General features: G+C 32.3%; 1 protein-coding gene across 4 annotated transcripts in view; it reads right to left on the reverse strand.

Moving 5' to 3' along the window:
• Positions 1-12289, reverse strand: part of Dhc16F (Dynein heavy chain at 16F) — a 63845-nt gene that overhangs the window by 11811 nt on the left and 39745 nt on the right. For 3 of the 4 annotated variants that reach the window (XM_074120864.1, XM_074120863.1, XM_074120865.1), the window contains exons 46-65: positions 11978-12154; positions 11701-11897; positions 10838-11083; positions 10480-10717; positions 9121-9281; positions 8902-9043; positions 7868-8053; positions 7559-7731; positions 7295-7475; positions 6792-6971; positions 6032-6265; positions 5546-5692; positions 5135-5242; positions 4980-5062; positions 4098-4299; positions 2739-2979; positions 1893-2099; positions 904-1002; positions 456-601; positions 208-378 (exon numbers count right to left, since the gene is read on the reverse strand). In XM_074120864.1, coding sequence (XP_073976965.1) covers positions 208-378; positions 456-601; positions 904-1002; positions 1893-2099; positions 2739-2979; positions 4098-4299; positions 4980-5062; positions 5135-5242; positions 5546-5692; positions 6032-6265; positions 6792-6971; positions 7295-7475; positions 7559-7731; positions 7868-8053; positions 8902-9043; positions 9121-9281; positions 10480-10717; positions 10838-11083; positions 11701-11897; positions 11978-12154 — 3519 coding nt within the window. Of the gene's footprint in view, positions 1-207; positions 379-455; positions 602-903; positions 1003-1892; positions 2100-2738; positions 2980-4097; positions 4300-4979; positions 5063-5134; positions 5243-5545; positions 5693-6031; positions 6266-6791; positions 6972-7294; positions 7476-7558; positions 7732-7867; positions 8054-8901; positions 9044-9120; positions 9282-10479; positions 10718-10837; positions 11084-11700; positions 11898-11977; positions 12155-12289 lie in introns of those variants that run through there. The other variant, XM_074120866.1, reaches the window with a different exon arrangement.

Consider the following 12289-nt stretch of genomic DNA (forward strand, 5'->3'; position numbering starts at 1 on the left):
ACTTCATGTTAAACAAGTTTAAAAGTGACAGTAGGATTTCCCTAAAGAATTTCATTTGAACTGATGATAGTTCCATTTCCTTTAGCAAAGCTAATCCAACATTTTCAAAGATAACAATCAAATAAATGGATACAGCTAATGGACACCAATGTCGATAACGCCCTTCCCAAAATAGATTAAATATTTTAATATTACCTATTTACTTACTATAAAATGAACTTGAGAAATTCGGTCGGGATCTATGTACTTAATAATTTTTTGTAAAATCATTTCGGAGAAATGTTGCACAATTTCATCATTGGACTTCTCTTCAGCAGCCCCTGACTCCTTAGGTTGGACGTTTGAAATAGTATTTATGATTATACCAGATTCATTCATCTATTGAATAAAAAAATAATCTTACTTAGTTCTCTTTTTTAAGTTAATCTTGTTACTTTGTTAAAAAGAATTCCTACCTGGAATGCAATGTTGGCATTTTCATGCATACCAAATATTTGAGGATTATCAATTAGTGGTAGTTTATCAATAAATTTCACATAAGCATCAACATTAGTACACTGAAAACTTTCAGGGCAAAAGTACACTTTAGAATAGTAGTGACCTGTAAAGGACAGAATGTTATATAAACTTTGTCCAAGTGAGATATTACTGCAAATATTTCCATGACAATGCTTCCAACATTCATCTAAATTCAGCCGAAGCACTACTATACATCTAGAACTGCCAAATCTAGACATTGTTGTCAATTTCCTAGAAAACGAAATCCGTAGCAATACCCTATTTTTACCATGATTTTTATACTTGTTATTTTCCACGGGAATTACGTCCCAGAATAAAGTTCTGGATTTCATTAATTAATTTCGTTTCGCTCACCGCTCATTTTTCAAAGTAATTAGTACCAACCTTCCTTTGTGGTTGTTTTGGAGAAATACTGGACCAGTATAGTTCTTAATGTCCTCTGATCCCAATAGTCAGTCACTCTTCCCCCATAAGTAATTTCACCTAAAAAAAAATATATTAAACCAATATTAATTTAAAAATGAAAGAGAATTTAGTTTAATGGTTTTTTAAAAGTACCTTTAAAGAACAGATTAAAAGATATATATATATAATTACATAGGTTTCAGATACATGTGTATATTTATATTTTATTGATTTTGTGACAATACTTATAAATTGGTATGTGTTAGAAGCTAATTCGTCAAAACTTTAAGAAAAAGAAACGTAAATTATTTTCAAACGCTGACTCCTCAACAGAGATTTTTATAGAGTCAAATCCAATAAGTCCAATCTGTTTTTATGGTTTTAATTTTCAAGTCAATCGGTAAGTGTTTAATAAATATTAGAGAAGGGAATAAGCACCGCTTAGCTCTTGTTTTCGCAAGGATCCTGGCGGTAACTTCTCCCGACGTAGCATGTTTCAATGGGTGAATTTCACCCAAATAAGAATTTGAAGTGCCTCATTCCGGTAACCCATTAACAGACATTTGGTTGAATTATTTGGTTAATTCTGAAAGCTGAATTATATTTTTTTAATCTTTAGTAACGAATCTGTAGCAATACTTTTCATAATTCAAAAATTAAATTTCTTGTGCTATTTAAAAATAAAAAATTTATAAAAACACAATGTTGCAATGACTAAACCTACTTCTAATAAACGATATTGTTTTATGTGTAGTACATAAGTACTTTGCGTACAGAATTTGACTGAGAATTTAATTTTACATTTTGTGTCACTTTAGAGTTGTGATCCTTGCCACATCACATTTAGCAAATTCTAGAAATATAAAATATGAAAATAAATTACGTCAAATAACCGCCATTATCGTGCAAAACATTTCCAAACATAAGCTATTACTAAACCATTATGTACTAAAAGTTGCGAATGATACCTAAAATATAATGCAGAGCACTCCATGGAATTATATAGGTTTCAGGTATGCAAAACAGATTTAGGTTCAAGAGTGCACAATCTCTATCGCTGTCGTTGAATTCATACAAGATATTCCATCCAAGTGGGCCGAATTTTTTTCGCTCCAATATTATGGAATGGAAGAAACATAATGAAAATATCATCCTTCTCCATACATGGCAAAATGCTGAAATAAGTAACCAATATTTTAATTTCGAATTGATTGAAACTGTCTTTAGTCCCTGACATTTAAAATTTAATTGATCTTGGGGATTAAAATTAAACTAACTTTAAATGTATCTTTTCTTTTTCAAGTCTACTACTTTTCTCTGTTAATTTTGCCAGTAGTTCTCATTGATGAAAGTAAATTTCACTTGCACTTTGAGATAGTGGCTATGGTATGAACTAATTCAGTTTTGTCAATTTTCAATATTCCATTCTAATTGAACGATAATATTTACGAAATTACACAACAAATCAATGTACCACAAAAAAAGAGAACAATCTATCATTCCTTTATTAAAGTTTAATTGATAATAAGACCTTGTATTAATGAACATCAAAATATTTCTTTGAAGACTCACTCTCAATAAATTTACTTCTATGTCAAGATATATTAGGTTTTAAAGTGTATAATTTACAATTTTTTTTTTTTTAATAAATAGAAATAAAAGATATTTGAAAAATTAAATTTCAAAACTTGATCAAACTCATTAAAATTATATGAAAAAAAGAAGAAGAAGAGGATGAAAATGTCCCCAGGATTGAACAAGAAGTAGTTACTTAGATCGGATACTTAGAGAATAAGATATTTAAGATAACTCACGATGTTCATCGAAAAAAACCGGATCCAGGTCCATGAAAGCTCGTAACATATTTGCTCTGATGCCTTTTGGTGGTTCGTTTGTTACTTTAACAGCATTCTGGAGCACAGATACAGGAAATGACGACGAAGGCATGGAGCTTAGAAAGAGACGAAATTCCGTATGTACTGTTTTAGGTGATTCAGCTATATCCATAATAATTTTTTCCATTTCTAACATCCAGGATGATGCCAAGTGACAATTCTGAAATCATAAAATTATTAAATTAAGTTTTATTTTAACATTAACAAAATAAAGGTTTAATGTAGGGCCAAGTAGGCTTTCGAGCAAGATTTAATTCGACTGGAGCCTATTTAACATTTTAAAAATTAAATAGTATTTTATATTTAACATCTAACGCTGATATTACGTTTCTATGGCGCTATCAGAACTAACTTAATTTCATTTTAATCTGCAGTTTCAATTATTTTTCTTTTTAAATTCACATAAGCTACATGCGAAAATGTAAAACTTATTCAATCCTCTTAAAAAAAATAACTCGAATTGAAAGCATGAAATCAAGTTCATTTGAGACTGTTGAGCCAACGAACCAACAAACTCAGCATAAAAAACCGTCCTCAAGAAGGGATGTTGTTTCCATTAATGAGGAGCCTAACTGTTGATGAACTACCCTACCACCAATTGACATGATCTCGGCATCAATTATTAGATGTTATCCTAAACGCTCGTGGTTGCCCCTGTCATCCGATTTCCCAAGTTAGAACTTTCCCAGTATGGTCTCAGAAAGATGGAGAAGCCCATCAAAACAAAATCGACAGTATAAATACAGCCATAGCAGGCCTAGAACAGACTGAGCAATAGTAACAGAAAAAGATCTGAGGCTTGCTTTAAATTCGGTAAAAATAGTCTTCGTATTCTGACAAGCACTGTCGACACAAAAGAAATCACAAAAAGACCGCAACGAACATCGTGATGGCATTCGCGGATGCTGAGGGAGAAAAAAAAGTCAAGAGGCCAAATAGAGACGGCCTTATTCAGTGAAAACTCGTTGACGCTATGGGGATACGCTTATTTATAAATCGCATGCCGGCCCTAACTACCGCTCCGTAACAGGGTATTTTCCAGCAGAGCATTTTCCAGAATAGAGCCTTGGTCAATACTGGAGGTTTAAACCCCCTCTCCCCAAAGTATAAAACTTTTTAACAGCCAAAGTTTCAGCTTTTAAAAACTTATTGTATTGGAGTTTTTCACGCACCATTTGTTTAATTTCTCAAGAATATAAAAATTTACGATTTCTTGTAGATTCTAAATACTAAATTACGAATCTTTTCTATGAGAAGAGAAATATAAAGATTTATTACTTGTAGAAAAATCCATTCCCCTATTTTAACGGCCTTTTCGACCATCTTCGTCGCAATAGGCCCTTGACCTTGTCCCAATGAAATAGAGCGCATGTAATCTTCTTTACCAGATTCTTTTGCAAATTTTAAAAATGCACCCACAGGATCACTCCCACTGCTTAATACGAACACTAAAGGTGTGATATTAGATGTGTCTTGAAATCTAGAAATCACAACAAAAATTTACCAAATCGTTTTGTTAACAGAAAGAGGCAAATTATACTATACGTGGGCAAATTTTTTCGAATTTGAAAAATAGTTTCAAAATGCAAGTATTTTATTCAGGCATGATTCTCAAAAATGCAATTCTTCAATTCAGTTTAGCGAACCATGAAAGACAAGTCATTGTCCAAAAAAAATTGAACACAGATTATGGAAACTATGATACCGTAATTAAATATTAAAGATGTTTCTGACTGGGCATCATATACTTCTTCTTTCATAGTACTGTGGACCTCGAAGACCTCGGCCTCCTCTATCACTCACTCCTACTCATCTCTGACCAAAGTGACTCTTTTCCATTTTCTTACGCCTAGACTTCTCTCATGTCCACTTCTGCGACATCTAGCCGCCTTTTTCTCAGCCTTCCTTTCATTTTTGCTCTTTCCAGATGCCTTTCCAGCAATTTCGCAAAGGTTTTAGATTCTTTAATTTTTACAATGTACTCTAACCATCTCAACCTCAACCTCCCTCTTCTTACCCAACATTAAAAAACTCCTGCTACAGTTCCCTTAATTTCCTTATCTTGTGTCTATCTCTCTCTATGAGTGAATTAACCTCATTTACGTCTAAGTTCCATACCCTTGCACAGAATTTAATTCTAGAATAAAACTGATCACTCACAACACAGGTAAGCTGACAATAGGACTTTTCACAAACTCTTCACCGAGAAGTAACTTTACAAACTGAGTCACTATAAAAAAAAGCTGAAAAAGAAGGAAAATAAATTAGTTATCAAAGAAAGATAACTAATAATAGAAATAATATTTTATTATTACCTTCTCTTCCTTCAGTGCTTTTACCAATAATAATTTTTCAAACGAATTTAGCAAAGTATTGAAATTAACCGGATGTTTTGGAGCTTTTCCTCCAGTTAAATTGATGTCCTGCAGGAAATAAAATGTATTATAATAAATATATCTTATACTTTTAAATGTCTTATGATTTAATAAATACATGACTATTTTCGTTTTAAGATACGGTATCAGAATAGACTTAAATGAATGCTGCAATTTAGAAAAATGATTTAAACTTCAAGACTAACGTTGGCTTTTTAAACCTTCAAGAAATTATTAATAATAAAGTGCCAAAAACTTTTGACAAGCCACAGAACGTTTATGAATAATTATAAAAAAAAAAGAAGTATTTACATAAAAAACTTCAAGATCACAAACAAAAACTTTAATTACCAAGTGATAATCTCCTAATTCCACTTCAATTTCATGATCTAAATCGGTAGCAAGGGATCTGAACTTTTTATTCAGATTACTCAAATAATTTACTGATGTCCACTGTAAATCTGTAAGCTGTGCTACGTCAGGCTTACTAGGAAGAACCTGCAATTACCATGAATTTCGGAAAGTAGTTTTACAATTGACGTTAATTAAACAGCACTTTTAAGCACACAATTAAACAGCAATTGTGGTTAAAAAGAAGAATAATGAAATGAATCTCTTCAACTTAGTAAAACTCTAATAAGAACATTTTGACGTCAAAATTTAATATTAAATTTCAGTTTTTAAGTTTTGGAAGGAAAGTCCAAACTACAAAAAAACTACAAAACCTTATAGCTGAGATTTTCCTCGTTAACAAATTTCCGATTAAGAGCTAAACAAAAAGTTGGAAACAATTTATAATTCATTTACAAAATTGCAATAAATTATTAAAAATATAACCTCAGAAACACCAACAGGTCCATTAATCAAAAAATTCCATTCTGCTTCAAGTATTTCTTTAGCGTGCCTAAGAATACTTGTACAAAGCAAAAAGCTGAATACCAACTTATGCTTTTCAAAAAGACTTCGCGACACATTGTTATATATAGCCAGAGTTATGCCATCTATTAAACCCTTACTGCGTTCGTCTAGATCAGAAACTTTTGGCAGAGTTTCTATCACATGGTTAAAAATCTGTCAAAAGAATATTTTATTAAAAAATAAATTGTATTAAATATATGAAACTATAGATAGCTTAAACGTTTTTTATTTTATGATTACAGATTATATTGTATACATACATACGTGTCTGCAAGGAGATAGTCCTCAATACATATTTACTTTAAATGTAACTCAAAACTTTTTGAGAAGTAATAAATAACCAGAATAAAAGGTTTTCCTTATATTACCACCACCAAGGCCTGCTCTATATTTTCCTGTATATAATTAAACTTGTATATTCAATCTTAGCGTATGCTTCTAGTTAATTTAACTGATGACAAAAAGCAACGTTCGTAGCAGGGATCTCAGCAAGGTAAGGCCTATTTTTTCAGACGGGCTTTACGACCAACTACTAAATTATGATTGCGGACGGTAAGTATAGTATGCTCTGACAAAGTTGAAAAATCTCATTATCTGAGCATCATATAACTTCTAGAAATGCCCCTATCTAGGCCTGCGCCTCGTAGCTTATGTTCAATAAATAAACAAAAATACTAACCAAAGAAAAATACTTTAAGGAGAACTGATACATAGGGTCAATATCCGCCAACACTGCGACCACGAAGTAAATACAAGAGCCTCTAGCAGCAATGCTTCTGTATCCTTCACGTGCTACCATAATCTTTGCTTCCGTTGCTTCGGCTTCTGTCAATCTTCTTGCAATTATTTCAGACGTAATCTATGTTAAAAAAAATTTACTGTTACTGTATCAATTTAATAATCACCATCACATAATCATCAATCAACTTTCATTCGCTTTAAGTAATACAAAATTTGAGCTTCTTAAAATGTACCGTTTTTCGATCAAGCATACTACCACTTCAAAGACCTTTTTATTTCTTTCAAACTCAAGAGCCATTTTCGACGTAACACATGAATTTCTTGAGTTCATAAGAAACTTACAAAGGAACATATGTGGGTCCAGGCAAGGATAACTTGAAAGAGTGCTTCTTTCTCAATTGAAAATATTTATCATAAAGAATACCTTTAATTTAAACACACCTTGCTCTCATTTAAGGTCTGAACTAATTCCTCATCGTCAAGAATATTGCCTTTCGAGCCAAACAATAATTTTAGAATTTTATCTTCAATTGCCTTTAATTGAGTTTTGTCGGAATTAATTTGAACGATTAACTCAGATCTCTGTTCTTCAAGATCAGGTCTTTCAAGAGTAACTACATCTCTGAATGTATTAAAAACATATTAAAAGATGCAAAACAGATTCCAATGATGTACCAATATTTATGTAGGTGATACGATACTTACGCAAGTAGCTGATCCTCTAATCCTGAAGGAGTAACAGTAAAATTAACTAATGTTATCTGTATACATATTTCTGGCAAATAGTGAGGATTTGAGAGTTTAGTAGTAATGTAAAGCCTGAAGTTTGGGTCATATTCCACGTATGCATCACCAATACGGATGACCATTCTACCTCCCTAACATTAAACATAATTATGTATTAATAATTCATTATTCAATTCTGATCTAAATAAACAAACTGGAAGTGCAAAATTCAGTAACACTACTTGTAAACAATCTTTTTAAATAATCCAATAATAGTTGTACAGACACCTGCATAACAATTTGCTTCAGTAAAATTGTCGATAAAGCGGGATCTAATGTTTCTTTAACTTCCCAAATCAAAACTGGTTGACCTGATCTGACGGCGGCTTCTATGGTTCTCATGTAGGTTGCATCGGTAAGTTTAACCATTTTAAGATCATTTTTAGCCTCCATTTGTCGAATCCATCGATTAGCCTATAACAATAATATTGTTAATATTGATATATTGATTTAAATATTGATGAAAAAGCGCCGAATCGATATAGCAAATATTGTTGCAGAACCTATTTAGAAGTTTAGAGATAAATAGGTCCTCGTTTTCTTGGACAGCTAGGATGCAATAAAAGGGTTAGTAGCTTGCAAAACATCCTCATCCCTCGTTTCGGAATTTAAGGGTCCCAGAGGCTACTATCAAATTTTTCTTGAATAGATGACTCTATTCATGCTGAACTCATCAATTCGAGATTGATGATGCGCCGTTCAGAAATATCCCATTCATTGGTCCAGAACCCGTCATTGTTAGAACTAAGGGCTTATACAAATCGCTATTAAACAATGGTTTTGGGATGTCAAAGGCAGTTCCAGGAATCAAACATGGTAAAAGTCGTATGTACGATCATCGTAGAATCAGAATTGAAAAAGTCCTAACTTAGGTAGAAACCAGATTACTCCAATGACCTCAGATGGTGACGCGCCTTCAATTAAAAAAATAAATAATTACTACAATAAAGAAGCTTAAAGGAAACTTGAAACGCCATTTCAAAAACAGTTTCCTGAGCATTTTTATCAGGAAATTAAAAAAAAAAAAAAATGGTTAAAATTGTTTAGGATGTCCACTATTAGAAGTTAGAGAAAAACTTACATGTTTAGTTGTAAAGAAAAAGAGAGGTACACGATGGCTACAGGTTGGCTATCCAGATAGTCTACGCTGAAGAAAATGTAAGACAATTTTTCGTTTTTTTTTTTTAAACATGTATTTGTATGATCGTAAAACGTATTCTTGCAGCAATAATTAGAATATTTCTCTTAATACAGAAATATACCTGCTCTTGAGGATCTATCATCAATGCCCATCGAGTAGTTTTAGTCACATAAATGGCATTTTCAATTGATACTTTGTCCCTTGGCAATCCATTAGTAATCCACGTTCTAATTTCGTAGGGATCGGACAGTATATCTATTAAACTAGAATTAAAGTATAATAATTTAAATATTCTTTTTGATTTGATTTTCATTAGATAATTGAGTATAATATACTGAACCTGAATTCAGGAGATGAAGGTACGTTTTTCTCTTTCACTAGTTGACTCCAATAAGTACTCAATTCTTCTCTGTAAATATTGGTAAATGGACCTAAATATGCCACACATGCTGCCGCCACAAGAACATCACCGATCAAGTTAATGATCGCAACAGACAATTCCTAAACAGATCGAGATAATCTTTATACCAAAACGTTTCTTTTTTACACTTCCTGCGCTAAAATATAAGGGAGCCCTGAATAAGGCAACAGTAGTACTTTTTGTACATAATTATAGAGTAAATTCAACACAAAACAGAAGAGCGGGTTGCTGTTGGTCTCTAGATACAATATGTAGTTTGGTATGTTACTTGGGAGAATAAACAATTTCTTTAAAAAAAATGTAAAATTTTCTCCACCTGATCATACCAAGTAGATCCCCAGACCTGAGCAGCATAGCCAATTAACTAGGCAAGTAATTTATTTAATCAAGGTTAAAAGATAAAGTGCACAGAACGACACTTAGAGGTACACGAAAGTACTGCAATAAAGTAGAGCAGATAGCAACAATATGCATGCCATATACTTCAATAATATTATTAAGAAAGATGGTAATTTAAAATAAGATTTAATTTAAATAAACTAATTATTAGATAGCAATTACTTACAGGTGCCTTTATCTGTTTTCTATTTCGATTAGTGTGTATTGCGGTTATTTTAGAAAAGTATTAAACATTTTACATTATTCCGTACAGAAATCAACAGTTTGTTGAGAGGATTGCTGAATTTCTCGAAATAGGAGCCAGCTTAAAATTAAGCTTCTCCCCCACTTTAAATACAATTCCCTGCTTGATTTCAACCACAAAATTAGCCCTTAAAGCTCTAATTTTTTACAAGGTTTAAACTTTTTTATGCAATGATGAGGACCAACTTCTACGAGTGACGATTTTGAGATGGTCGGGTTTCCTGGCTAAAACCTTGGGTATAGTTTTGCGAAAAATCATACTCATTTAAAAACAAAAAACAGGAGAGAAACTATAAATAAAGTTCTAATAGTTTTCGTATACTTGGCTCACCATTTAGATTGGATTGTACTAATATCTCACATTTATTTAATGACACTCTGTTCAATTCATCTGAGAGATCAAGTAGTATTTAACATTCTATATAAAAGAAATATTTGCGATTAAGATTATAACGTGATGACCACAAACACAAAAGCACCACTCCTCTTCAGGATCTTACTACAACAGTTCATGTTTAGTTTTTAAACGTATCTTCATTTACGGAGATAATTCTAGTTTCTCTGCCATTGCTTCTTCGTCTCTGCCTGTTCCCTATTATCATTTATTAATGAAGAACTATATTCAAGTTTACTCACTTTAATCGACATTTCCCATCGAATCAGTTCACTTCCCAGAGCGGACTTTAACCTTCCTGCCCTTTCTAGTCGACTTTCGCATAAATTCATAGCTGCCTCCAGTTCCGCTTTTTCCCTGAGACTTTTATCATATGAAGCTTCAAGAGCTGCGATCTGCGCTTCAACATCAGCCAATGTTTTTTGTTTAGCTCGCAGGACGGACATCATTTGATTTAATATCTTTTCAGAAGCTTCAACTCTGTAAAAGAAGTATTTTTCTGAAAATCTTCAATTAAAAAGTATTTCTATAACAGCCTAAAAGTGATTCTAAGAAGATTAATAAAATAAATAGATTCAGTGAATAAGAGCAGAAGCTTACCTCTTCCTTTTTGGTTCGACAACTTTATAAATCTTTGCATATTTGTCTATTGCTCTAACCCACATACACAAAGACTTGCAAGCTCTTGACTGCAAGGCTACTTTTTCTGGATCGAAATCAGGATGTTCTATATATGCTTTGAGCTTTCTCTGCAACATTTCAGGAATATGATCTTTATCATAATCCCGTAGTCTTTTAAGGAAATTTCCTTCACCTAAAACTATTTTAGCACTTGTCCAATCTTGTCTGAAAATATAATTAATTATTCTTCTTAAATTAGCCAGCTATGTATAAAAATATAATTTATTTTTGTAATATATGACATATTTTCATTTTTTGTATTATATATCTAATAAACTATAATCTGATTCTAATTAACAGTACAGTTATATGTTACTTATCTAATAGTTTTGTTATCACCCATTCACAATGAGGAACAACTGTTGCTGCCTCAAAAGGTGCCGAAGTTAATACCTCAGTTAATGCTAACAAAATGTTCAAAGGAAGATACACAATTGGAAAACAAAAAGACTCTGAGTCTTCAAGTGTCTCCCCGTAAATCACCACTGAGCGGATAAGCTCTTGTGCCGGTAGGATCTTACTTTTGCTCCAAAAAAAATAAACTTGTTAACAAGCGATTCACTCAGAAAAAGCACTTATTTGCTATCGTAACTTTATTTTTCTAACTTCTTCAGACACATCATTGTTTTACGCTACCCGTAGGTAACTCTCTAGTCAAAGTAGCTGATCCTTTCTACCACTCAAAATTAATGAAATAATCTACTATATTAGCATATTAGTGTGTTATTTTGATGTTAACTGCGTACAATTAACTTATTTACTCTAATGGTTTATAAAATTACTTTGCTCCTAATAACAGACACACTGCTTCCATTACGAATTTCACTAGATTAGGAGGCTTTATGAACACTCGAACTTCATTGATATCATTTTTATTTAATGCATCCAAAGCCTTAATTGCTGCTTCCATTGCAGGCATAGCAAGATTTAAATCTTTCTGAGCATCATCTGCTAAAGCTTGACACTCATTTGCTTTTTCCTTTAATCAAATGAAATGACTTAAGTTATTTAATATTCAAAGAAAGTAATGAACATTTCAATAAAAAGTACAAAACATACTTTGGCGGCCGATTCATCAGCAACCACCACCAGTCTTACTTCATCCGCTGCGGCCTTCTCTTTCACTAAAGATTCCATCAATTTATCGGTACTAGCTGACTTCGCCTTTAAAAGTGGTTCCATTTCTCTTATTTGTGCTTGCATCACCGCCACTAAATCGTTCGTTTCCAAAATTTTCTGTAAAAAAAAAGGAAAAAAAAAATCTACGTTATTTAGTTTTAACCCTAATTACAGCTTTATGAGATTGCCATTGTAAGTAGATGAAATTATTTGAAAAGTAGCAGCCTATCATGATGAGGAACTGAATACCAA

This window comes from Rhodnius prolixus, unplaced genomic scaffold (assembly GCF_049639745.1).
Source record: "Rhodnius prolixus isolate KJV_2025 unplaced genomic scaffold, Rpr scaffold_2, whole genome shotgun sequence".
Lineage (NCBI taxonomy): Eukaryota > Metazoa > Arthropoda > Insecta > Hemiptera > Reduviidae > Rhodnius > Rhodnius prolixus.